At 46.4% G+C, this 26,836-nt stretch overlaps 1 protein-coding gene across 1 annotated transcript; it reads left to right on the plus strand.

The window, feature by feature from the left end:
- The first annotated feature begins 15,718 nt into the window (after nt 1-15,718).
- LOC113981882 (histidine triad nucleotide-binding protein 1-like) lies at nt 15,719-25,964 on the plus strand. The gene is made up of 4 exons (XM_027709551.1): nt 15,719-15,723; nt 23,069-23,392; nt 24,860-24,998; nt 25,800-25,964. The coding sequence occupies exons 1-4, from the start codon at nt 15,719-15,721 to the stop codon at nt 25,962-25,964; spliced, it is 633 nt and encodes a 210-aa protein (XP_027565352.1).
- The last annotated feature ends 872 nt before the right edge of the window (nt 25,965-26,836 follow it).

A 26,836-nucleotide genomic window follows, 5' to 3' on the forward strand; every position in this document is an offset into this window, starting at 1 on the left:
GGGAACTAGGTCTGCCAACCGGGAAAAGATTATCTCAAGTACTGTTGACTCCAAATAAATGACCCACTTGGATCTCCTCACTGGGGATGGACATGATTATATTATTGTCTGTACTTTTGCGGTTACTCAGTTGTTATTTTGTTTTACATTTTTTGGAGATGACACTTCATCAATATGCTGTTCGAGTCATTCACCAGTGTCATGGTCCAACCACAGACCAAGCAGTGGAAAGTATCAGGGTGAATTTACGTTGATACTTTTGGTCTGTGTTTGGCCCAGCCACCTGTAAGAGTTTATATTTTCCCTGCAAAGTTCACTGATAAAACGGAAACTTCATCTTGGAGAGAGCTTCTTGTATAAACTGTATTAATTGGTGTTCTGTGATTGGCTCATCATCTCTCAAGGACATTTGAAGGAGAAACTGAAGAGGAGAGGATGAAGTAACAACCTTAGACTCAATTAGAAAAGACCCCCAAAGCATACTGCGCATGTGGAAGGGAAATTCCAAAGTACTCACGCATGCGCTGAAGTGATGCACTTGCATAATCAAGGGGGTGGGGCTGAGAACCTCTGGCGGGGCAGTGCTGGCCACACCTGCCTAGGCAGATGTAATCAGTTGATTGTATGAAAGCAGATAGCTCGTTTTTGGGAGGGAAGCAAACTTCACATCAAGGGCAATGTTGCCTTTTGGTGGGGACACCTGCCAATTTGTGAGCCTACTCTCTCTGGGAATGCAGCTCCTGCTATGGGTAATTATAGGCATTCTGGGACAGTAAGATTACTTTATATGCAACAGTTGGGTGACTGGGGAAGTCATACTGAGGGCTTATTTCTCTCCTCCTTCCTCTCTTTTGGATTTGTTCGTTTTGTTGGGCACCTCTTGGTAATAAATATCAGTTTTTATTGAGTTTTCAATGGTGTCATGATTTCAGTTTCAGTATGCTCCAAACCCTCCCTAATACAGGATGTCATGTGGGACCATGTTGAAGGCCTTACGGAAGTCTAGGTAAATTACATTGGTTAGTCTTCCCTTGTTGACTGTTGCAGTCACTCCATCATAGAAAGCCACCAGATTGGTTGGGCACGATTTGTCTGTAATAAAGCCATGCTGGCTGCCTCAGATCACCTATTTGTCTTTTATGTGCCTTCGCATACCTTCTAGGAGGATCTGGTCCATGATCTTCCCAGGCACAGAGGTGAGGCTCCCCAGTCTGTAGTTCCCCAGATCTTCCTCTCTCCCCTTTTAAAAAAGGGGAACGTTTCCCTTTTTCCAGTCACTGAAGACTTTGCCTGACCACCATGACTTTTCAAATATTATAAAGAGTGGCTTGGCAGCAACATCAGCCAGTTCCCCAAGGACCCTGAGATGCATGTCATCAGGCTCCATAGGCTTGTGGCTATTCAGCTTCATCAAGTGGTTCCGAACCTGCTCTTCGCTTATAGTGAGAGGGACTTCACTCCCCCAACCCCCACCTAGAGGTTCAGACACTTGAGAGATGTGGAAAGCCTGACTGCCAGTAAAGACTAAGGCAAAGAACTCATTGAGTCATGCCCAGTATATAAACTGGGGAGAGTTGGCTGGAAGGTGACTGATCACTGGGGATGTGCCGGGCATTGGTCAGCAGGTGGTGAACAATTCTATTGTGCATCAGTTGTCTTTCTTGGGTTTTATTTCTCTCATTTTCATTACTATAATCATAATAATTATTATTATCATTAGTGTTATTATAATATTTTACTTTGTTGCAATTATTAAACTGTTTTTATCTCCACCCATGAGTTTTACTGTTTTTTTCCTGATTCTCCTCCCCATCCAACCAGAGAAGGGGGGAGTGAGCAAGCTTAGTTGCTGGCTGGGGTTAAACTGTTGTAAATTAATTTTGACTAACCGAATTCCTTTAACTGTATCCTTTTGTATGAGAAATTTTGTTTAGCATGAGTAGCTAAAGTTGCTGAAGCCTTAGGCTGCAAGTTTTGAATTTCCACTTATCTTGAGCTGTTGCTTAGTTATGCAAAGGGAGGCTCAGATAAGAAACAGATAACAAACCACCAGGAGACAGAGAAAGAATCCACTAAGGGACCAAGAAGACCTGTTGTGGTTTAGGAATGGTACTCCCCAATTTAGTGTTCCCACTGAAACTCCAAACTACATTACCACTCATTCACCACCCCCACACCCCCCTCCCCTCTGCAGCGGGCTGGAGAGGAGAATTGGAGGCACAAAAGGTAAAGATCACAGGTTGAGATAAGAACAATTTACTGGAAACAGCAATGAGATAAGAAATGAACAGTAACAGCAACAATACTAATGACAAAGGGTACAAGAAAATAAACATTATTGCTCACCACAGAAACCCCTGACAACAGACAATACTCAACTACTCCCTCCGCCATGCTACCCCACTGCTCCCTCTGGCTCAGAACCAGTGTTACCGGACTGCTCCCTCTTGCTTGGAACCAGGGCCACCCCACTGCTCCCTCCTCCACGCTGTGCCAAACTGGGAGTCCTTCTCCCTGGAAAAGACTCCCTTCCCCCTGCCCCCAGCAATGACATGAGGTGGAATGATGTGAAGTGGTATAGGATAACCTCCAGGTCCTAGCCATGTCCCCTCCTGGCTGGAACCAGGACAAGACCCCAGGCCAAAAATCACCATTGGACCAAGATGCATGTTCAAGGTGCGTGAAGAGCATGTGAAGAATGGGTGCATAAACTTTAAGGGTATACAGGCCAAGGGATTTCTTTGTTCGGGGTTCCCTCTCCGAAGGCACCCAGCTCGAGCTGTTCGTATGCTGTACCACTCAATTATTAAATTATTTTTTCTTGCAATCGGATGTCTTAGACTGTGCTGCAGGAAACCTAGAGAAATTCCTTTGGTAAAATACCTTCCTTGAGCAGCAAGCACATAATATAACACCATTCTGTATTACAAGGCTGCCCAAGATGCTTATCTCTAATTGTAAGGCTGAAATAGTGTCAACTGTAGCATTACCCATCTCTTCTATTACAGCAGATATATTTATGATATCCCTTTCTAATACTGATATTCCTACTGTCATGGTTTAGGAATGGTATTCTCCAATTTACTAGTTCCACTAAAAAAACCCCCACACCGCCACACGCTTTCCATCCCCCTCCAGCTGGAAGCACAAAAGGCAAAGATCACAGGTTGAGAAAACAATTTACTGGAAACAGCAATGAGATAAGAAAGCAAACAGTAACAGCAACAACATTAATAACAAAAGGTATAACACAAAGAAACAATTTACATGGAAAGTAAAACAATACCAGACCATTTTGCCCACCACACTTTCTTCCACTGGAAGGAATGCCCTTCCTCTAAGTGTGAGAGAGAGTCTCTTCACTTCCCCCCCCCCCCCCGGCAGTGACGTAAGGTGGTATGGAATAACACTAGGGTCTTGGCCATGCCCCCTCCTGCTGATTTGGGTCGAAACCAGGACATTATCCACCCCTTATTCTATACCATCTCCATCATGCCCAAATCCTACACCTTCCAACTATATACATATATGTACATATATATATATACACACACAAGAACAGGTATCATTTCCATAGTCAATGGCCATCCCTCCAAGATGTCTATTGAGTTCATTTAGTCCAAGACTGTGGGTTCTATCTGTCCTAGATGTCTTCCAGGGCAGGAGGGCTAGTATACTGTCATCTGGTTCAAGTTACATCAGGAGCTCACAACTGGTGTATCTGGAGCAATAGGTCTTCATTGTCCATGGTAGTTATGGCATATAGTGGTAGTGTCATTCAGCAACCAATATTATACAATTCAACATTACAGACTGTTCTCACCCAAAAATCAAATCCCCTTGAGGTACACATCGTGTTTCCCCATCCCTCTGCATTACCCACTGAATGCACCCAGGTCCTTGAGGAAAAACAATCCCACAGATGGATTTGCCTTTGCTTGAGGCAGGAGTAATCCAAACTGTCTTCCCTAACACATATCTCATATGCACCATGGGGACTTTATCCATTCTACGGTACATGCAGGTTTTGATTGGGCAGGGCCAGCTCAATTGGTAGAGCATCTAGTATTAACTAACCAGGTGGCCTTCGCTAAATGTAGATCCCAATGTTTGAAGGTTCCCCCACCCATTGCTTTCAATTATGGTTTTTAACAGCCCATTGTACCGTTCACTTTTCCCAGAGGCTGGTGCATGATAGGTGTCCTGATTACAGAGAAAAAGGGAGTGGAGTTTTTAGTGCTATTTAATTCCATACCACCATGGGGGCATGATTTCAGCAGGAAGAGCCAAGTACCAGAAACTGGAAATTCACCATCTTGCCTCCGGAGAGGAAGTGTAAGGATCAGCCAAGGGCCCCAGCCCCTTCTATACCACCACTGGTACCTTTTCCATTCCTTCAAACCCAACGGCATGTGCACCCCCGGAACCAGTGGAGCAGAAGTAGCTGCACATAGCCCAAAATCCCAGTCAGAGCCAGCAGAGTAGCTCCAGTGCTGGATACACAGGACCAATTCAAGCCGGGCAATCACTGTCGAACACAGTCAACCACAGCAGTCTGGAAAAACAGCAGGCAGTGCAATGCAGATGATCTAGATCCCAAGGGGGTTGTTTTGTTCTAGTTTTTTGTTGTTTTTTTGGACTGGGTGGGGGGAAAAGTTAAGCCGCAGGAGCTTTCCTTGCTTATTGCCTTTGTTTGGAGACCACGTAGGTGGCGCTATTTTTGGGAAGGTTTTTTTTTGTTCCTAGTGGTGAATACTCTTTTGCGGGTAAAGCACTCTCTCTTTTGTATACTTTTTGCTATTAATACTGCTGTGGTTATTGTGACTTTTTGTAAATTGTTATTCCAATTTATAATCTCTCATTGTTCCTCCATTATCAAAAGGAGCAGGGGAAAAGGAAGTGTATTATTTGGAGTTAAGTTCCCTGCTGGTTGTTAAAACCAGCACGATAGGGAATATGATACACTCCCTCAATACTGTGCTCTCTGGCCCAGGTGTCTATGGGGCTATTTTTGAAATGAGTCCCATTGTCCGACTCAATTCTTTCTGGGGTGCCATGTTACCACAGGACTTGCTTTTCAAGGCCCAGGATGATGTTCTGGGCAGTGACGTGAGGCACAGGGTATGTTTCCAGCAATCCAGTGGTTGTTTCTATCAGCTAAGCACGTAGCGCTTGCTTTGTGGGTATGCATGAGTGTAATGTAATCAATCTGCCAGGCCTCCCCGTATTTATATTTTGACCATCTCCCCCCATACCACAGAGGCTTTACCCACTTGGTCTGCTTGATTGCAGTGCATGTTTCACAGTTATGGATAACCTGGGAAATAGTGTCCATGGTTAAGTCCACCCCTTGATAACAAGCCCATCTGTATGTTACATCTCTTCCCTGATGACCTGAGGCATCATGGGCCCATCGAGCCAGAAATAACTCTCCCTTGTGTTTCCAGTCCAGATCTACCTGAGACACTTTAAATCTTGGCAGCCCGATCCACCTGTCCATTGCTGCAATGTTCTTCAGTAGCCCGACTCTTGGATACGTGCACATCTATATGACGTACTTTTACAGACAAGTTCTCTACCCCACCAGTGATGTCTTGCCACACTTCAACAGCCCAGATGGGTTTACCTCTGCACTGCCAATTGGTCTTTTTCCATTGGTCCAGCCACCCCCACAGACCATTTGATACCATCCACGAGTCAGCGCAGAGGTAGACAGCTGGCCATTTCTGCCATTCAGCGATAACTAAAGCCAGTTGGACGGCTTTCATCTATGCAACCTGACTTGATCCAACTTGTCCCTCAATAGCTTCTGTGACTTGCCACGTAGGACTCCATATGGCAGGTTTCCATTTTCAATTTGTCCCTACAATATGGCAGGAACCCTCAGTAAAGACAGTTGTGAAACCGTGATCCACTGGAGAATTGTAGAATCCTAGAGCAGTCCAGGTGGGAAGGGACCTTGAAAGATCATCTGGTCTAGCCTTTTATGGGAAAGGGAGCCTAGATGGGATTATCTAGCACCCTGTCCAATTGCATCTTGAAAACCTCCAGCAATGGGGACTGATGCAACTCGTGCCTGTTGTCCCTTGTCTTCTGCATGTGGCTCCTTGTGAAGAGAGAGCCTCAGTCCTCTCTGTAGCTGCCTTTGAAGTACCAGAATACTGTGATGCTGTTCCTTGCAAGCCTTCTGTTTTCCAAGGGAGAAAAGCCACAACTCCTTCTGACTTTCCTCATAGGGCAGGTTCTCCAGCCCTTTGATCATCTTTGTGGTCCTCCTTGGGACCGTCTCCGGTCTGTCTGCGTCTTTTTTTTGAATCGTGGGGACCAGAACTAGACATAGCACTCCAGGTGCGGCCTGCAGGGGTGGCCTCTGTGAGAAGAGGCCAGGGTCTGCCCTGCGTTGGACACAGCTGGTTTTTGACAGCTAGGTACTGGACTCGCCGAGGACCAAAGCTGAGCAACTTGGCAAAGCTGGTGGTAGCCCTGTGTGAGCATATTTAAGAAAGGGCAAAATGCTGTCAGAGGCAGGTATTTCCCTGCTGCCCCCTGATGCGGCAGGTGGCTATGTCCTGAAGGAACTTTTTCATCCTATTTTCTGCCCCTGTCCTGTTGAGGAGGGGCGGTGGGAGAACAGCTGAGTGGACCCCTGGCAGCCGGCCAAGTCCAAAAGCCTAAAAGGCGGATTCCTCCGTGTAGAAGTTGTAGGGGTTTGGTGGTCTCACATATAATATTTCATAAGGACTTATCTCTCTGCCTTGTTTGTATGCAAATTCTCAGCAGAGCTAGAGGCAAAGCCTGAATCCATGACATGGATGTTTCCTGACAAATTTTACCAATTTGCATTTTAAGAGTACCATTCATACGTTCGACTTTGCTGCTTGCCTGAGGTCTGTAGGGAGTATGCAGATCCCAGACAATTCTCAGGACGTGACAAACCTCCTTCACTAAAAATAATGCCCAGTCTTCGCAAACGAAGATTTTGGGAAAGGTCTTTTACCTTTCCAGCCTGCGCAATGGATTTTTTTTTTTTAGGTGAGACACAGCATGCACTGAACTGAGCCCACCCTTTAGTCCTAAGGTTCATCTGCCAGGGCCAAGCAAGCTTGGACAATGGCAGTGAGGTCCTCAGGACGTAGGTTTGTTTAGAGTGACCTTCTCATAGATGGATGGCCTCACAGGGCTAACGAGCTCCATCTGCCTGGGGGACTGGGATTCGAACCTGGGTCGCAGCAGTCAGAGTCCTGCATGCTAACCACTAGGCCACCAGGGGTCCCGAATGAAATGTGTCCCTCTATCTGATGACATTCCTAGAGGAACCCCAAACCTTGTAATTATGTGATTAAGCAAAGCTTTCACCACTTCCCTTGCTGTGTTAGTACGACAGGGGTAAGCCTCAGGCCATCCACTGAAGGTGTCAACCATTACTAGTATGTACTTGTATCCCTCCCTGGATGGTAACTCAGCAAAATCTATTTGCCAGTAATCTCCGGGAAGGTCCCCGGCCTTTGTTACCCCAAGCACCACTCTCTTGGTTGTATCACGATTGTTTTGCCTGCAGATTTCACATTTACTTACAGTGGATTGTCCCTATTACTACCTTCTTCAAATGTTTTAGGTTTTCTGTTCCCCAGTGGGTAGCCTCATGTTCCCACAGAGTTATCTCCCTAAGGAGTTGGGATGTGATTACAACCCGTCCTGTAAGTGTAACAGCCCAAGCATTTTCTTTGATTTCGGCCTTAAGGGACTTAATTACCTGGTGGTCTTTCTCATATTTTGGGGTGAACCCTGTCAGATTGATTTCCTTCTGTGGTATTACTGCTAGGATATCTTTTTCTGCAGCCTCTTTTGCCACCTGGTCGGCAAAATGATTTCCCAATTCGCGAGTTGTTTTCCCCTTTTGATGAGCTCTGCAATGCATGATAGACACTTCCTCAGGTTTCCAAATACTCTGCAGGAGTGCATGGATTTGGTCGGCATGTTTGATCCCACTCCCTTGGGCAGTTAGTAGCCCTCTCTCTTTCCAGATGGCTCCATGGGCATGTACAGCACTGAATGCATATTTAGAATCAGTCCAGATATTTACCTTCTTTCCTTCGCTCAGTTCTAGAGCTCTTGTCAGCGCAATCAATTCCGCTTTTTAGGATGATATATCCACTGGCAAGCCCTTCACCTCAATTACCTCGTCCTTGGTTGTCACTGCATACCCTGTCATTCGTTTACCATCCCACATGAAACTGCTTTGGTCCGTGTACAGTTCCCAATCTGGATTTTCCAGAGGCACGTCCTTCAGGTCTGGTCTGCTGGAATAGACCTCCTCTATGGTCTGCAAACAGTCATGCTCGGGCACACTGTCAGTCAATGTTGAGGACAGAAACATAGCAGGATTTACAATAGATGTTGTTTTCAGGGTAACATCATCCCGTTCCAACAACACAGCTTGGTATTTAAGCATTCTGCTAGGGGACAGCCAGTGGCTCCCCTTTTGCTCAAGCACAGCTTGGACTGCGTGGGGTACGTACACGACAATGCATTGCCCAAGGGTGAGTTTTTGGGCCTCCTGGATCAGGATAACAGTTGCTGCTACAGCTCTCAAACACCCCGGCCACCCTTGGCTAACACTGTCTACCTGTTTGGAGAAGTAGGTCACAGCCCTTCGCTGGTTTCCCAGGGTCTGTGACAGTACCCCCAGAGCAACATTCAGTTGCTCATATGTGAACAGTTCAAAAGGCTTAGTTAAGTCTGGTAGTCCCAATGCTGGAGCTGACATTAAAGATTGTTTCAGCTGTTTAAATGTCGCTCCGGTTTTATCTGTCCATGTCACAACTCCTTCCCTGGCTGCTTTTAATGCTCCATATAGGGATTTGACTAGTAACCCATAGTTAGGTATCCACAGGCAACATCATCCTACCATTCCTAGGAAAGCCTTCATTTCTCGTACAGTGTGGGGCTCTGGAAGATGACAGTTGGCTTCTTTCCGGTCTGTGCTGAGTCGTCAATGTCCACGGTAGATCTCAAGCCCCAAAGAGATGACTATTTCATTTGCAATCTGTGACTTTTCTTTCAAGACTCTATACCCACTTAGTCCCAAAAAGTTTAAAAGACTTACAGTGAGCTTGATGCACTCGTCCCGACTTTTGGCAGCAATTAATATATCAACCACATACTCCAGGACAACTCCTTCTGGCTGCCGCCTTCTCCAGTCCTCCAGTTCTTTTGCCAGTTGGTTTCCAAATATAGTCAGACTGTTCTTGTAGCCCTGGGGTAGAACTGCCCAGGTGAGTTGAGTTCTTCTCCCCGTCTCAGGATTTTCCCATTCAAAAGCAAAAAGCTCTTGACTGTCCTTATGCACAGGAATGCAGAAGAAGGCATCCTTGAGATCAAGCACAGTAAACCACCCTAAATCATCTGTTAATGTGGTCAATAATGTATAGGGGTTGGCTACTACTGGGTGTATATCCTGTTATTCTGTTGATTGCCATTAGATCCTGCACCAATCAATAGTTCTTACCATCAGTCTTTTTTACCGGTAGGATAGGGGTATTTTATTTGGATTCACATTCTACCAATAACCCAAATTTAAGAAACTTTTCAATTATGGGTGCTAATCCTTTACGGCTTTCTAGTTTCAAAGGGTATTGTTTTTGTCTTACCGGCGTTGCTCCTGGTTTGAGTGTGATGCTTACAGGTTCTGCTTGCTTGGATCTCCCAGGACAATCGCTAGCCCACACTATAGGGATGACAGCATTCTCAGTCTCTGCGGGGATCTCTCCATGGTTCTCCTGTATGGAAAAGGTAGCTGCCTCGATATATTTAGTATCAGGAATTATGATTTCTATTCCCCCCCCTTGCAGAATTTAATTTTGGCTTCTAATTTCTCCAATGATCCCTACCCATTAAAGGCTTAGGAGAGTTTGGCATATAGAGGAATTGATGAGTTACCCATTGCTTTCCCAATTTAAATCTCAAAGGTCTAAAGAAAGGCCTTGTTTCGCTTACCCCTGTAGCACCAACCACCGTTACAGTATCATGACTCAGAGACCCCTGGTGGCCTAGTGGTTAGCGTGCAGGACTCTCACTGCTGCGACCACGGGTTCGATTCCCCGGTCTCCTGGCCTGATGGAGGTCGTTAGCCCTGTGTGGCCATCCATCTATGAGAAGGACACTCTAAACAAACCTACGTCCTGAGGACCTCACTGCCATTGTCCAAGCTTGCTTGGCCCCGGCAGATGAACCTTAGGATTAAAGGGTGGGCTCAGTTCAGCGCAGGCTGTGTCTCACCTAAAAAATCCATTGTGCAGGCTGGAAAGGTAAAAAGACCTTTCCCCAAATCTTCGTTCGCGAAGATGGGCCATTATATCATGACTCAGTTTCCCTTCCAAAGTATTTAACACAGAAAATGCTGCACCTATATCAACCAATAATTCAACTACTTCTCCCTCCAGCTTAGCTATAACCAGAGGTTCTGCTGGGGAAGAGTCCTCCAGTCCCCTTCAGACACCCAGTCCATCCTGGTCCACAGCCAGTTGAGAGACTGGGTTTCCACTTCTCTTCAAATCTGGACAATCCCTTTTCCAGTGCCCTTTCTTTTGCACAAAGAACACCGATCATTCCCCTTATCATGCTGGCAATTGCATTTACAACACTTGCGGTGGGCATTGTGTTTGCAGCGTTCCTGGAAGTTACTGCATTTGTGGGGTGTATGGCAGTCATCTGCCTCCACCTCCAGCACTTTTGCCTTGTCTTTCTGATCCCTATTCCGATACACCATCCAAGCTATATCCAATAACTCACCGATATCTTTCTTCTCACCTGCCTTTTACAACTTTTTCCTTATATCATCTGCAGACTGACCTATGAACAAATAGACCAAGTGTTTTTTCCCAAGGTCTGAATCGATGTCCACATCTGTATACTTTTATATGACCTCTTTCAGCCTATTCAAGAAGTCTGTCGGGGATTCATTCTTTTCTTGCTTCACCTCATACATTTTTGACCAATTTACTGCTTTTGGAATACCATGTCTTAAACCACGCACCACCCAATCCTGATAGCGTTTCAATGCTTCCCTCTTTTCTGGTAAATTGGGATCCCATTTTGGGTCCTCTGGGGGGAATATATCCTTAAGTTCCCCTGTGAGTTTTCCAGATGCTAGTAGTAGCTCAATCCCAGACCGGGCAGCTCACTTAACCATTTCCTTCTCCATACTATCAAGTAATGTATCCATCATGACTTCCAGGTCATACCAGTCCGGATCTTGTGTTCTTATTGCTCTTTCCACATAATTAGCCACCTTTTCTGGGTTATCTCTATATGCCCCCACTGAGGCCTTCCATTGCTGTAACTCAAACAGAGAAAAAGGAACTTGGTTACCCATGGTCTGTCTCAGGGGAGCCTCTATGACAGTTTTCTCCTTTTTTGTTCTCGTTCTCCTAGCCACCGGGCTTGGATCCGACAGAGCCTCACACACCCTTCTCCCCCTTCCCCTGGCAGTTGCCGCGGAAATCTTCGCCTTTGTTTTTGGTTTTACTACGGGAGCTTTTTCCTCCTCCGAGGCTGGGAACGATCTACTCCTTGGCATGTCCGTTCCCTGATGATATGGGGCAAAAGCTGGAAACGCCCCTGGGTGCTGTCCCACCACTTCCGGAATGGAAAACCCTGCATACCAAGGAGGTCAGTCGGAATGACCGCGCCCCTCGCATACCCAGTGGGAGGGTAAGGACGGTAAGGGACTGGGAGGGCTAAAGGGGAAGAGGCGGCTCCGGCACCACCCAAAATGGCGGAGCCAGAGGTTCCGGTGTCGATTAGGGCGGGGACACCGGCTGCAGGCACCGCCCCTACTCCTCCTCCTCCCGCAGCTCCGGAGGGAATTTTGCCCGTAGCTGCCGAAGTATCGTGGGCAGCCGTGTCTGTGCCAGTTGCAGCCGAGGGGCGGTCTGCGCCTGCGCCTGCCGCGATCCCCGCTCCGTCCTTCGGAGCCACGGCAGCTCTCATCGCCCTGGTGACCGCGCCGGCGGCCGTTTGTCTCGTAGCGGTGGGTCCCACCGCCGCCCTCGTGGCGATGGCTCCGGTAACTGCCGTGGCAGGAGCCGTCCCCGCCGGTCCCGTAGCACCCGCGATCCCTGTCGCTGCTGCCGGACTCTCCGCGTTGACTCCCGTGCCAGACCCAGCCCCTGGCGGTCCCGTGGCTGGGTCTGCTCCCGCAACGCCGGCAGCAGCACCTACAGCCACGCCTGCAGCCCCTGCGGCCGCCTGACCAGCGCCGGCAACCACCTCCGCCTGTCCCGCCACGCCCGCGGCCCCAGCGGGACCCGCGCCCACTGCACCTACGGCAGGTCCCGGCGTCGCTAGTCCCGCGGCGCCTGCCGCCCCAGCAGGAGCGGCCGCCGCCACCGCCCCTGCTGGTCCCCCAGCGCTGGCCGCGACCACTCCAGGAGGAGAGGCTCCCGGGCTTCCCCCTCGCAAATCGGAGGCCATCAAAAGATCTAAATCCTCGTCCGTCGGTCTTTTAACATAAATTTGGCTGATGGGATCACGTTTACCACGATCTTTCCTCTTTCCTCTCTCTAAAGCCATTTCCGAGAGCTCTGCCTCTGCCGGGGCTTTTGATGCAAAGAAATCCTTAACAATATATATAAAGCACACTTTTATTACGGCCGGGGAGATGCAGGGGGGTTTCGCCTCCCCCGTGCATGTCCGCTGAGAAAAGAAACACAACAGCTTTTTATACAGTGAGTTTCAAAAATTATCTATCATATACACTCTTTTCGAAGTCTGTCTTATCTAAATAGACATTTGGTTGCCTAACTCCTATTCTTATTATTATAGAGTAGTTACATAAAGTTTTATCATTTCAAACACCTTAGGTTCCCCCCACCCCTCTTCTGTCTTCCTTGCAATGCTATGTGCTAAAAGTCCTTCCTGCTTTCCCTGACAGTCCCTTTTGTTTACGTAAGCTAGCTTTATCTTAACTGCCCACAATTTGGGCAGTAACCTTCTTTCAAGCAGTTACAATTTTGCAAAGTCACACTAACATAGCTAAATTTTTATTTTATTTTGTCTTGTCCTTATTTCAATTTCCCCCTTTTCTTTTAACTAATGCAAATTCTTTTGCATCACCCTCTGTACAGTCCAGAGTACATGTACTTGTTGCGCTATGGTCTTAATTCTCCACCACATCCATAGATGGATGATTGTAAGGAGGAAAGCTACCAGCATCAAAACCAAGACCGGATGAACCAGGAAGTTAAACAGCTGGGCTGCAGTGGGTGATTGTATATTGGTTGTTCCCAGAAATATGTTCCACCAATGATGTTCTCCAGTCTTTGCCACTTCGGTAATGATGTTTTTAATCTCCGTGGTGTCGTGTTTTACTTGCCACAGCATGCGAGGTGAAGTAGCATTTACCTTTTCCATCATTTGTTCAACATCAGGATGATAGAGCATTTTCTGGAGGATATTAATGTCCGTGCCTATTTGTAGTTTAGGCACTTCATGATATAACATATATTTATCCAAGATCAATTGCATGGTGGTCACAGGAGCAGTGTAACTAAAGTCACATCCTATTATTTTAGTAAAATTGCAAACACAGAAGTTAGTACCATTGGTTGATTCTTCACAATCATCAATAGTTATACTTGTGCAAGGTGTCCTGATGCATCCACATCCTTTGCCTACATAGTATACTTGGGACTGTACCTGTGTATTTGGGAACATTTCAAAAGTACATATACTATCTTCCGTATCTAAACATAAATCCTCCTTCTCTGTTACAGCATTTTCACATACATATCCTAGTTGTTCTCTGGGTATACAGGCTTCTGTGCTCATAGTTTGCCATCTCCCTATGTCCCTGTCATAGCTTGCCCAGACATTATGTCCCATGGGTCTAATTACCATGTCCCGGTGTATTGTTCCTAATGCTAAGACAGGAAATATGGTCCGTTCTTTTGCCTCACGGATGGTAAGAACATATGCCTCTATCTGCTCCTGCTTTGAGTTATATGTGAAGTTTACTAATTGCCACCATGCCTGATGTTCTTTCTCAAATTTGGTTGTGGTGTCATTTCTGGATATGTTCTCTCTTATTTATTGAGGTAAAATTCCTGATGTTCCTTCTCTTATGACTCCTGCAGCTACGGATCGTATCCATTGTTGGGTTTGGATACACTGTATTGCTATTGAGACATTTTCTTGTAAACCTCCAAAAACATTAGTCACAACCTGAAAATCTTCAGATGTGTGTTTAGTTAACAAGATCATCAAGTCTGTAGTAAGAGATTGTGTTTCAGCTATAGTCATTAATAATGATCTTAGTGGTACCTCCAGTTTTCCCAAATCAGAGGTTACAGTGCTGAGTTTATTAATTAATATTTCCTAATCTATTGAATTTAATACACCTAGTCCTGATCCAAACCATCCTGTTAGATCTTTTCGTGTTCTTTCATGGTGGGATCTAGTTCTTAACCAAGCACTCCATCCTTTAAGACTTTGGAGAATGAAGGGCTGACAATCCCCTTTTATAGAGGATATGTCTGTTTGGATTTTTACCTGGACCTTTTTTAGTGAATATGTAGGGTCCAGGAGTAACTTCTGCTCATTAGATTGTCTAATTGCATATGGTCCTACAAGGGAAAGATTATGACTTTTTTCTGTACATTCTGAGGGTGTATATGAGGAAGGAGTCAGTTTAGCAGAAGTCTTTGTTGTTGAAGTAGATACTGTTGTGGTGGTGTCTATTACAAATTTCTTTGATAGTGCCTTGTCTCCTTTCAAAGTAGCCCAAAGACATACTACGGAAACTGGTTTGTCCAATGTAAAGTTGTGCCAGCACTGATCAGACACACAGACGGACTTACCAATCAGTTTTCCCTTGTTATATTCTATGGGTTCTCTTACAGTGATTTGGGTCTGGGACATTTGTTTCTCATGGTCAGGTATATTAATTCCTCTACATCCTATTTGTATTTCCCCAGTTATTCCAGTTAAGATATTAAGCCCATTCCTTTTCTCCCAGTTGTGTTCTAAATATGGTTCATTTTTGTGCATGACCACAGTGACCAGGTTTAAATTAGAAATGTCTCTTCCAGACATACCAGAATATCCGATATAAACCTGAGACCACGGCTAGTCTAATGTAATGGCTTGAGCCAGAGTTATTATACTTATCAGAGTTCCAATGGCTAGTGTCGAGTAAACTTGAGGGTTGTTGGTCCTACAGATTCTGACGTCCATGTTTCTTTAGGTGACTTCTTCACTCGTGAATAATGAATCCAGGTGGGCTCTTCTTTGATTTTGATTGCTGTGAAGATCGTCAGAAGCACTTGGTATGGTCCTTTCCACTTCTCATCTAGTGGTTGGCCTGAAAAAGTTTTAACATACACCTGCTCTCCAGGGGCAATGTTATGTAAGGGCTGGTTTATTCCCCTTGAGCGAGTACTCATTACTTGTTTGTTAATTTCTGACAATTGTTTACTCAATGTGATCAGATATTCCCATATATATCCTTCCTCAACATGTATGAAGTTTTTTCTTTGATAATAATTCCCATAGGGTCTCTCGTATAACATTTAAAAGGGGCTTAGGTTTGACCCTTATTCGCAATAAGGCTAGAAGTAAAGCTTGGTACCAATGCAGATTTACTTCTTGACAGATTTTTGCCAATTGTTGTTTTATGAAATGATTCACTTTTTCACTTGGCCACTTGCCTGTGGTCGATATGGAGTATGTAATTGCCAATCAATTTGCAGAATGCTGCTTATCTTTTAGTTATAAAATGTGGTACTCAGTCTGAGCAGATGATGTCAGGTACTCTGAACCTGGGGATAATTTCATTTAGTACTTTGACAACTTCTCGAGCCTTATTGCTTCGGGTCAGGAAAACTTCTAGCCAACTTGAGAAGGTATCGGTACCTCTTTTTCTTAGGTAATTCTGAAAAATTTATTTACCAGAGTTGCCCTGGGAGGTTACCCTTGTTAATTGTCCCTATTTCTATTTTATTGGTTGTGTGAGGATTATTGTGTAGTGTATAAATTTTGTCCTATAATTTGATTCTTTAGGTGTTTATGCAGTGCATTTGTCCCCAAATGAGTTTTGTTATGTTCTGTCTGTACAACTTTCTATAGTACCCTTTCAGATATTATTACTTGTCCTGTTTTTAAGTGGTACATATTACCTTTGAGTTGACTTGTTGATCTTTTATTAATTTTAAATTTTCTTTTGAATATGATACATTAGAGCTTACCTCTATGATTTTGCCATCTGGGATTAAGGATGCAAATCCTACCTGGCTGTTTTCTGCTGCCTTTTTCCCACTCGATTTGCTAATTGATTGCCTTTTTCCTGGTCCATATTACCTTTTCAATGTCCTCTGCGATGCATAATGGCAAGCTTTTTTGGTAATTGAACAGAGCTTTAAGATTTCTTCAGCGTGCTTTATCTGTTTTCCTTGTGATGAGAGCAATCTTCTTTCTTTTCATAGTGCTCCGTGGGCATACACCTGCCTTGCGGGTTCCGTTTTTCACATGGTTGTTTTCATTGGTAAACCACGTTTCCACCTCAGGCAGCGGTGTATCTTTTAAGTCCTGTCGACTGGAATATGTTGCTGAAGGGACAACCCACTCAGTCTAGGCTAGACAAAGCCGTGTATGTCTTAAACTTTCTGACCTTCTCTAGTGATTGTCCTTATTCACCTTCTTTTCGGCATTTCTCCTCTCTTTTGTCAACTCAGCCACTGTCTGGCAAAGCTCCTGTGCAGATACGGGATCTTGTCTCTGGTCAGTGGTCTGGTCCACATGAGTTGATAACTTGGGGAAGGGGATATGCTTGTGTCTCAACAGATAATGGCCCTCACTGGGTACCTGCGCGGTGTGTGCATCCTGCTGTTGGCCCTGGAGGTCGTCAGTGCAGTTCCTGATCTGGCAAAGTTCATTCCATGGAACAGTCGAAACGTCTGGGTGACATTAATGAAGGAACTGAACCAGATGACCTTTTGTGCATCGATGGCATATCCAGAGCAGCCGTTTCACACCTGCCTTGTTGGTATCCCCCTGAACGACACGGAAGCATCTCTCCTGGTGCAAGATGTCGTCCAGCAGCATGGCTTGTTAAAACAGGACTGTAATAGTGTACACAAATGTCTAGAACATATTGATAGTTGGATTGCTGTGCTGCCTGCTAGTGCTCCATTTCAAGAATTAGATATTTTAGGGTCACTATTTGCAGAGGATTGTGTGTATTTTAATCAGCGTGTGGGTTATGATATAGCACAGACACGTAGTGAGTTTATAGTACAAGATGTGTCCCCTGAATCATCTTTCTACAGAAATGGTTCCTTTTGGTGTCGGCACTTACATAAAACTCAGACTTGGAGTGCTCCAGCAGTGAGTGCACCTCGTCGACTCCCTAAGGGAGTGTTTCTTGTGTGTGGAGATAGAGCATGGCCAGGAATCCCTGCACAGCCAATAGGGGGGCTTTGTACGTTTGGAAGGTTGGGGTTGTTGACACCTGCTCATAGACTGCTACTTAATCACTCGTTGCTCCATCAACGAAACCGCAGACCAGTACACCTTAATGACCGGTGTGATGATAACATACTGCTCTGGAATTATGGACAGAGAGTGGCTGCTTCTGCAATTCTCCCTTGGGCAGCTGCAGCTAAGGCCCTGGGCACTTTGAATAAGATGGCTTGCTGGGTAGCGAAGCAGGTGAACAGAACCTCACAGATATTATACCAACTTGCCACTGACATAGATTCTGTCCGACATGCAGCCTTACAAAATAGAGCAGCTGTGGATTTTTTACTTCTAGTCCACGGATATGGGTGTCAAGACTTTGAAGGGATGTGTTGTATGAATCTGTCAGATCACTCTAGGTCCATTTATAGAAGCATTGCTGAGTTGCAGGCAGCAACTCAGAAGATCAAAGAAAGCACTGGGTTTTTTGGCCTAGAAGACTGGTTTGGCAGATGGGGAATACCTAGTTGGTTAGCCTCACTTTTCAAAACGGGATGTTTAGTAGTATTGATGGTTGTAGTTGTGTTACTAATGCTGCCGTGTTTGATATCGTTCCTGCAAAGGGCCCTGCAGGATACGATACGGGCGGTCTTCGTAGCACAACTACAGACAGGGGGAATTGTGGGGGGAGATGGCAGGCCCATAGAACCCCCGAGACCCCTGGAAGTAGAAGATTTTGAAGTGTTGCAGGGTGTGAGGCCTTTCCCTTGAGAAAAGTGAGGCTAATTGCATGTTCCCATAGATACAGCCTTGGGTGTTAGGCAGTACAAGGCCAAAGCTGTTTGGTAATGTGCAGGTGTTAAATTCCTGGGTGTTTTTGTGGGAATATGTTTATGTTGTGTGTGTGGGAAAGTAGAGTTTAGCGATCTCAATAAAGGCTGCCTGCTGTGCTGAGCAGGCAGACATCTCTTTGTCTCATCACCTTTTGCGTGTTGTGTGTCTTTCTTCCCCCACGGACCAAGACCTTCCGACAGTTACCCTACGACATGTTGCCTCAATTGTTTCTATGCAACCGTGATGTACTGGTTCCTCCATAGTCGTTGAACTGGACAAAAAGGTGACTGGATTGTTGATGTTAAATCTGGAGGGTGAGAGCCAGTGACTCTCTTTCTGTTCTAGCACTGCTGAAACCACATGTGATATTAGAAGTCATTGTAAACTTTTTGTGCTTTTTGTATGTTTAGCACTACTGTTGTTACCGCCTTCAAGCATCCTGACCATCCTTTGCTTACTTCATCTAATTGGTTAGAGGAGTATGCCACTGCTCGTCGATATGTTCTTATCTGTTGGGCTAGGACTCCCAATGCAATCCCTTGCCTTTCGTGTGAGGAAAGCAAAAAAGGTTTAGTCACATTTGGAAGGCCTAGTGCAGGTGCTTGCATCAGTTCCTTCTTAAGTTGATGGAAGCTTGCCTAGCTTCTCCAGTCCACACTAATTGTTTAATCTCATCTTGTAGAATCTGGTATAGGGGTTTGACTATCAATCCATATTTGTAGATCCAAAGCCTACACCAGCCAGTTATTCCTAAAAATGTGCGAAGTTCTTTTGGAGTCTGGGGCAAAGGTATTTTATAGATGGCTTCTTTCCTCTCTGGTCCTAGTCGAAGTTGTCCTCTTGAGATTTCATATTCTAGGTAAATGACTTCTTTTGACAATCTGGGTTTTATTTTGGATACTTTGTACCCTTGCAACCTTAGAAAGTTTAATAAAATTACAGTCCAGCTTTCACATTCGTCCTGGGTCCTGATGTCAATTAAGAAGTCATTCACGTATTGCAGGAGGACTCCGCTGTCTGACGGTGCAGTTCGTTCTTCAAGATCTTTTGCAAGTTGCGAAGCTTGTGGGGCTATATTTAAATCTTTGAGATAATACAGCCCAGGTGAGCTGGGATCGGCGACTTGTGTCCAGATTTTCCCACTCAAAGGCGAACAATTTTTGACTTTTAGGGTCCAAAGGCAGGCAGAAAAAGGCATCTTTTAAGTCTAGAACAGAAACATATTTATTTTTAGTTTGGTCAAAAGTGTATATGGGTTTACTACCATTAGGTGGAGATAGAGGATATTGTTTGTTTCTTACTGACTGTGTTCTGGGTTTTAGCCTTACTGTTTTGTGCAGTTTTAGCTCTTTCTGGGGTCCCGTCGGCCCAAACTCCAGGGTAAAACTTGATTAAGGCTTGATGACGGCACTTCTCCCAATATTTGTAGCTGAATTAAAGCAAGACTTAAGATTTCGATTAGTTTATTTTCTCTGATTTGTATCTCCCTATTTTTAACTCAATTTTTGCATTCAAATCTTGTCTTGAAAGCGATATAGGTGTATGAAGCATATAAAGGAATTTGTGCATTACTTAAAATGTTTCATAAACAATACCTTCTGATGTTGACTAGTTTCTTTTATAACATTCAAAGGTATGTTATTCATAACATTTAGTTCTTGATTTATCACAGAACATGATGCACTAGTGTCCACCACAAAACTCTATTTTATGTTTGTCTTTCCCCAGTTCCATTAAAACCAGGGTGTCTCTGGAGTGCAAACTCCCCGATACTCTGAAGAAGTTGGTAATGGTTATTCTTATCAGACTTTAACATAGTTTGGGCGTATGCCCTGGTTGCCTTTAATACTAATTCCTTTTCAGTTTCAGTTTGTCCTAGTTAGAACAGCTGGGACCAGTTCATCACTGTATGGGTGTAACCCAAAACTGTGTATTCTATAGCCTTCCATGCCATTTCCCAGAAACTGGTATCAATAGACTATTTACACCTTCTGCCCAGAGCAGCCTGACTACTCCGGCTATAAACTAGGTGTTAAGAGGCCTGCGAGATAAGAGGGTGCCTCCCTGTCCTCACACTCTTTTGTGGAACTCCCCGCCCTGAGGGAAGTACTGAGCATTCCTGCCTGAACTGGAGAATATATAATCTTGGAGTCTTGGAACTTTTGGAACCACTCGTGGGATCCAGAGGAAGACTGCAGATCACCGCTCTCAACCAGACTGCAGACCACCACTCTCAACCAGACTGAGACCACCACTCTCGACTGGACTGCAACCACCACTTTTCAACCGGACTGCAACCATCACTCTTGACCGGACTGCAATCACCACCCTTGACCAGACTGCAACAGCACTCTCACCAACAGGTTTTCCCCTCTCCTTTTACTTTGGACTCAGGGGACCCAAAGAACACCACTCTGTTCATGCCCCAGGGTGCTGGGTTATGCATTTGGGTTTTGTGGGTTAAAACCAATTGTTTGTCTGTATAATCGTACTTATTGTATTATTTTATTAAATTGTTATTCCGACTTATAATCTCTCTTTTGAGTTGAGTTCATTTCCCATACTGGTTTACCTTTAAACCAGTACACAGTTAAAAGCATCTAGCATCCAATCAACATTTTCCCAGTCCAGACCTAAAGTTTTAATATATGCTTTCAACTTCTTTGTTACCCCAACCGGATCATCTCTATATTTACGAGCACTATTTTTCTAATTTTCTAGATCTCCCATAAAGAAATTAAGCTTTATAGGTCGGCAGGTCTTGTTCTCATTTTGCTGCGCGTTTGCCTGCTCAAGGGAGATAAGGACGGGGAAAGGGAAGTTTTTTCTTCTTCCCCTTTCTCTGTCCCTCTTTTGCTGTCTTGAGGATGAGGACAATAAATTGTCCTCTTTTATCTCCTTTACCAGCCCTTGACAGTTTAAAAAAGCCAAAAACAGTTCAGCATACACTTCTTCGTTCCATCGCTCCTCCTTATGAAGGGTCGACATAAGCTGTAACACTGTATTCATTTGAAAAGAGCCAAACTTCGGCCAAGTTTCCCCTTCAAGCAGCCCATGCAAAGGCGACATATTTATAGAGAGCCTGCATAACTCCTGCCTCTGTAGAGATGTTTCAGGGCCAGTCAAATGCCTCCAGTGCTGCAAAACCAAGGCTAAAGGAGATCCTTTTGGGATCTCCTCCTCTTGGGACTTGACACAACCCATGATGACAACTACCAGGCAGGAAAAAGCTTCCTGGCGCCAGACTTGAACTTGAGACGTCAGGAGTACCACGTGAGCTCCCTCTCTGAACGCCACCACCAACTTCAGGTTAGGGCATGTTTCCCAATCTGGAGGAGTCACAGGTCCCACTTTTCTGCCTTTCGGAGTGCCAAAACTGTTGCCTAAAAGACCGTGGAGAAAAAAGACTCCAGGTCAATTTAGCGTATAAGATAAAGAAAGCAGGTCCTTTAATGAGTCCGTAGGCCTAGAGGAATACATACCACATGTGCGCGCTCAGACAGTGGTTCTATGATTTTGTAATAAGGTCCATTCGATCCCAGATTTGTCCACCCCTGGTTCTGCCCCATTCTGCCCCCTGACACGCCCCTTCGGGAATTGGGTCTGGGGGTGTTTGGGACCCCTTCTTCCTCCTCTTCATCTTCTTCACAACACGTACAGTTCTTGGAGTTCCTCCAAAGTTCTGGGCTTGAAGGTCACTGTGTCTGTGTGATATCTTCTGGTCCAGGCCTTAAGGTGTTTTTCTACAATTCTACCTTGAAAAGAAGACTAAACACGCTAACGGAATTTTAGAGGGATTGATATGAAATGGGGTAGTAGGGTTGGATATGTGTAAACATTATGCTACAGGGTAAGCGACTGTCAATATAATACAGCTACATTAAAATCTGCATTCACTACACATTTACTTCTAAAATCTAAAAAAAATTTAAAAAACCAAAAAGCTCTGAGGCATCAGGTGCTCTTTGTTTGTGTGTGTGTTGGAAACCCAGGACCATCTACAAAGAGGTCATGGAGTAGATGTAAGGTTGGTCTGGCAAAACGTGATTAAAACAGAGCCGTAGGGAAGGCAAAGCCTTGAGGATGTGAAGGGTTAAAGGACAATAAGTAAGGATGACAGTGTCATTCTCGACCCTTTTGTCAGGAAGGATTAGGAGCGAATGTTGATGTGACTGAATCGCAGGTACAAATCCGTCTTCTCTAACTGCAATTTCAGTAGCAAAGGAGACCCAAAGTTGAGAATCGGGCACCAATGATGCTGTATTGGGTGTGGCTGAGCTGGAGTTCATTTAGCCTGATATAGGGGAAAGCAGGGTTTATAGGAGGCAGTTCTGTAGACTGCTCAAAATGCTCGCTGTCCCTGGGGGCACAGGGCACCACAGACCACCCTTGGGCAGCTTTGGGGGCACTACCTCTTTTTCTAAAAGCCTCCCAACACAGTTTAGTGCAAATCGTATCCTGATCTGCCCTCCAGCCCTCAAGCCAGCAGTGCCAAACGGCAGGCTTCCTCTTGTATTTTCTCCCAGGAGGCGTGCCACTTAGAAAGGTCTGCAACTGAGGTGGGGCTTTCAGGGAACAATGTAGAGCAAATTCTGTTGGTTCTGCGAAATGTCCTGAGAAGCTAAGGCCAGGCCCTGGCAAAAGCAGTCATTTGACTGGAGGGAGCAGCGCCAAAAAGCCACAGGCACGTTTTGGGGTGGACTTGATGCAGTAACAAATAACAAGAAACGGTACTTCTAGCTACCCCAGCCTCTTCTGCGACCTCGTTGCCCGCCCTCAGGGTCGCAGCACTACACGGGGCAGATCCCTCCGCGGACTCGCCCAGGTCGGATCCCTCCGCGCCCCGAGGGCGCGCAAACTCCCTGAGCCCCGCTAAGCGCCGGGTCGACGAGGGCGGACCCGCCAAGGGGGCGGGGACAAGCGAAAACAACAGGCGGCGATCCGGTGGCCCAATGGGCGCGCCGCGGAGGGCCCGGCCAAGTGGAGGAAGCGCGGGGGCGACAACGGGCGTTGTCGTGGCTGACGAGATTATCGGGGCGCGGGCCGCCCGGCCTGGTGGCGCCACTACTGTCTTCGGAAAGGTCATCGGCAAGGCGCTTCCCCGGTACCGTCAGCGACGAGGACGAAGAGGTAGCCGCGGCTTTGCTCCGTGCGCGGTTCCTCTTCCCTTCCCCCCCCCTCTCCCTCCCTCCGCGCTCGCGGGCACCCTGAGCCGAGGACCCGGGGCGCGGTGCCCGGGGGCGCGGCAGGGCGGGTGGCGGCGCTGCTGCTGCGCGTGGGTGGAGGGACGGGGGACGGACGGGGCCTCTCTGGGTTGTGGCGCTCTCTACTGCACCATCCCCAAAGCTTGTTCCGTGCCTCGCCCCCACCCCCATCCCCCCGGCTGCCGCGGCGCGTACTGGGTTGCTGGTGCTGTCCGGGCTCGCCTCGGTTCCCAGCCCCACTCTGTCGTGTGCGCGCGTAGAGAAGGGCCTCCGACGGTATCGCGCTTGGTGTCAGCCGCAGACGTTTGCCGCACGATGTCCCTTTGGCACTGCAAGTCGGGCAAAGTTTGCTGCCGAGGGTTGGGGGTGGTCCTACCTCGTGTAGGATGATAGTTCTGAAAGCTTATTTTAGGCACGCGCAGTCAATCTCGTCGGGGATTCCGGGGGGATGTGGGTTGTGTGTGTGTGTCTGTAAACAGTGAACATCTGAGCAGTGACCGTAACGAGTTGGTTCTGCATTGGAGACATGCAGGTCTCGATGTGCCTCGTAGTAGCATCGGTTCTGAGCCCCGAAACTGGATTATTAAAGCAAAGAATTGCAGCTTTTTCTCGTTTTTCTTAAAAATATCCCCCAACAATATCTAGAACCTGGTCATCCTGCAGGCTGCAAAAGCTTCCCAGATGTTGTTTCTGTGGGGAAGCGGGACCGTGATAACAGCGTGCTTGCGGATTTCACGGGTGCTGGTGCTGGGAACTAGAGTGAGGTGCTTCGAGCAGCGTGGGGGAAAACAATGCAGCCGTTGCCTATGCGATGTTAACTTTAAGTTAGTATCCCGTATAATTTTGTTATTAAAATGCTGAAGGTTAACAGTTAGGGGCGTCTTCTGCTTTTGCAGCAATATGGTTTATGCGCAATATAGAAGACAGACTCGTACTGTGCGGTTGCAGGCTTCCTGTGATTATGCGTTTGTTCAATACTTGAGCTCCCTGTACCGTGGGAAATGAACGGCAGCTGCTCTTCCACTTCACTAAACTCTTTGCTGATTCAGTTAAGCCATTCGCCTCCTGCCTCTGCGTGGACCACATCCAATAGAAAAAGTGCTTAGGAAACAATCAGCCCGAACTAAAACCTACCGGAGGTCGCTAATCGCAAGTGGTGGCCCGTCTCCTTGTCCCCATGGTCTTGCATGCCGAATGGCACTTCTGGAGGGGGCTCTGTAAACATGTTGTATTTTGGGTATAGAAAGCATGGATATCGCACAAGACAAATCAACGTTCCGGCTTGTGTTTGGGAAATCTGGCAATCTGCTTCTGTAGGAGTTCAGTGGGGCAGATGGATTTGCTTAAGCTGCTACCTTTTTCTGAAGCCGGTTACGTTTTAACTGTTTACTCTTCCTCCAGTGCCTCGCGTTCCCCGGTCTTTCACCCCAAGCTGCGACACTTTTCCTAGTCATGCCTAAGGAGCCATTTATCGGGTTATCTGAAGCAGAAGATTCTGGGGAATCTGTAAGTACTGTGGAAGCTTTCTGTACGCTAAACTGTACCTGTAATTAGTTCCTCATTTACTAGACTCCTTCCCATCCCGTCTTTCCCTCCTGATAGGGCACAGTAGACTACTTTGGGTGTTCTGGCGCTATAATCTTTTGCCTCTAGCTTGTAATGGAGTTGAGCTTTTTGACTAAAAGCAGTGCTCTAAAGCAATACTCATCCCTGGGTATGTACTTCTGGTGCAAAATGCAGTGTTGTTTTGGAGCGCGGTCTGGTGCCTATTGTGGTTTAGAGCAAGAGTAGTAGTACTTCTTCTAACACGGAGAAGAGGGCTTGGGGTTTTTGGCAGGTCAGGGGTGAGGAAGGGCAAAGCTGGTTGAGAGGTGCTGGATGCTTTGCTTTTAGCTACGAAAGTCAAGTTCAAAGACTTTGTAAACCCGCGCAAAAGGCAGCCTAAAGTTTATGTTCCGCCAGGATTGCTTATGTTGCCTGAAGATAGAACGGGGGCTTTAACCCGGAGACCAAGTCAGCTTCTGTGGCTGTTTTGTAGTCCGTTCCTGTCTAGCTTGAAAAAAATGCCTAGCTCTTTTTTCCCCCTACGGTGTTCCTAATCGGTCGCTGTGGCTTTGCTTGGCAAACGTTGGTTGCAGGCGGACGGACGGGCAGTAATTCGAAGCGCAATGGTTGAATTGCTAGGCCTTGGCTAGCTGCTTTCTCTGAGTGGTTCTCTGCTCTCATTCCTTCCCCTCCTGCCCTCTCCCTTCTTTGTGTGTTCCATTTTATTTTATTTTATTTATGGGTTTGTACTTCCTTCTCCAGCTTCTTGGGCGTGTAATGGTTGTTGGCGAGAAGCGTGCTGCTCACCTGGGCCTGACCAATGGATTCCGGATGGTTGTGGACGAAGGGCCCGAGGGTGGGCAGTCTATGTATCGCATACATCTACGTGTTCTGGGTGGCCGTCAGTTGGGCTGGCCGCCCGGCTAAGATTTTTACACCGCAAGAGTTGCCGCACGTGTACAAATCGCCGCTGAATGGATTTCATCTGTTGCCCGTCAATCTAGCCGCTGTTGATGTGCAAGTTTTTGTGACGTGTGTCTGTGGAAGGTAATAAAAGCTTTGAGCAGCAGTTGCACAATAAAGATTTAGCATGGGGATATCATCTCCGTCTTGCGCGTCTTACTGAGGGGAAATAGTTCTGCAAGTTCAAACGGTGTCTCCCGGGAGTGCAAGTATGTGGAACGTTTCAGCCTGTTAACAGCGTTCCATAGACAGATAGTGATTTGCCCAGTCATTTGAAGCGTGACGCTGCAAGCGCTTAGCAGTCTCCTGCCCCTTGTGGGAAGCAGTCTTAGCTTTTTGGCAGTGGTATGCAAATGTACAGGACGCCCATGTAGGTTGCTGCTAAAATTTTAGAAGATACCGTATGTGACGCTGCAGGCATGCCATGTAATGGTGGTTTCGTCGCAGTGCAATGTGTTGGAAGCATCCGACTCCCATTGGAGCTCTTTATCAATGGCTGTGTGATAAGACCCCCTTGATATCTCTTTTCTGGTGAGGAGGGATACGGTAGGAGAAAACAATTGGTCTAACTGGCAGCTGTGGTGCTTCCATAGCAAAGTGGAATCTCTCTTTTGTCAATTTGGGTCAACTGTCCTGGCTCTGTCCCCTCCCAACCTCTTGCTCACCCCCAGCTTACTGGACTGTGGGAGTGGGGATGGTTGGAGAGACAACCTCCATGCTGTGGGAGCAGTGCTCTGTAGTAGCTGAAACACTGGTGTGTTGTCAACACCCTTCTAGCTGCAACTGCAAAGCACATCACTATGAGGCCTGCTATGGGGAAAGTTACTTCCATCCCA

The sequence above is a fragment of the Neopelma chrysocephalum genome, unplaced genomic scaffold (genome assembly GCF_003984885.1).
Source record: "Neopelma chrysocephalum unplaced genomic scaffold, ASM398488v2 Primary Assembly neopelma1_96809, whole genome shotgun sequence".
NCBI classification, from domain to species: domain Eukaryota; kingdom Metazoa; phylum Chordata; class Aves; order Passeriformes; family Pipridae; genus Neopelma; species Neopelma chrysocephalum.

Bases quoted from the DNA above. Each gene is read 5' to 3' on its own strand.
- LOC113981882 (XM_027709551.1), top strand. The intron at 23,393-24,859 runs GTACCGTCAGCG...CTTTTTCTGAAG, and splicing joins ATCGGCAAGGCGCTTCCCCG to CCGGTTACGTTTTAACTGTT. The intron at 24,999-25,799 runs GTAAGTACTGTG...TTCCTTCTCCAG, and splicing joins CAGAAGATTCTGGGGAATCT to CTTCTTGGGCGTGTAATGGT.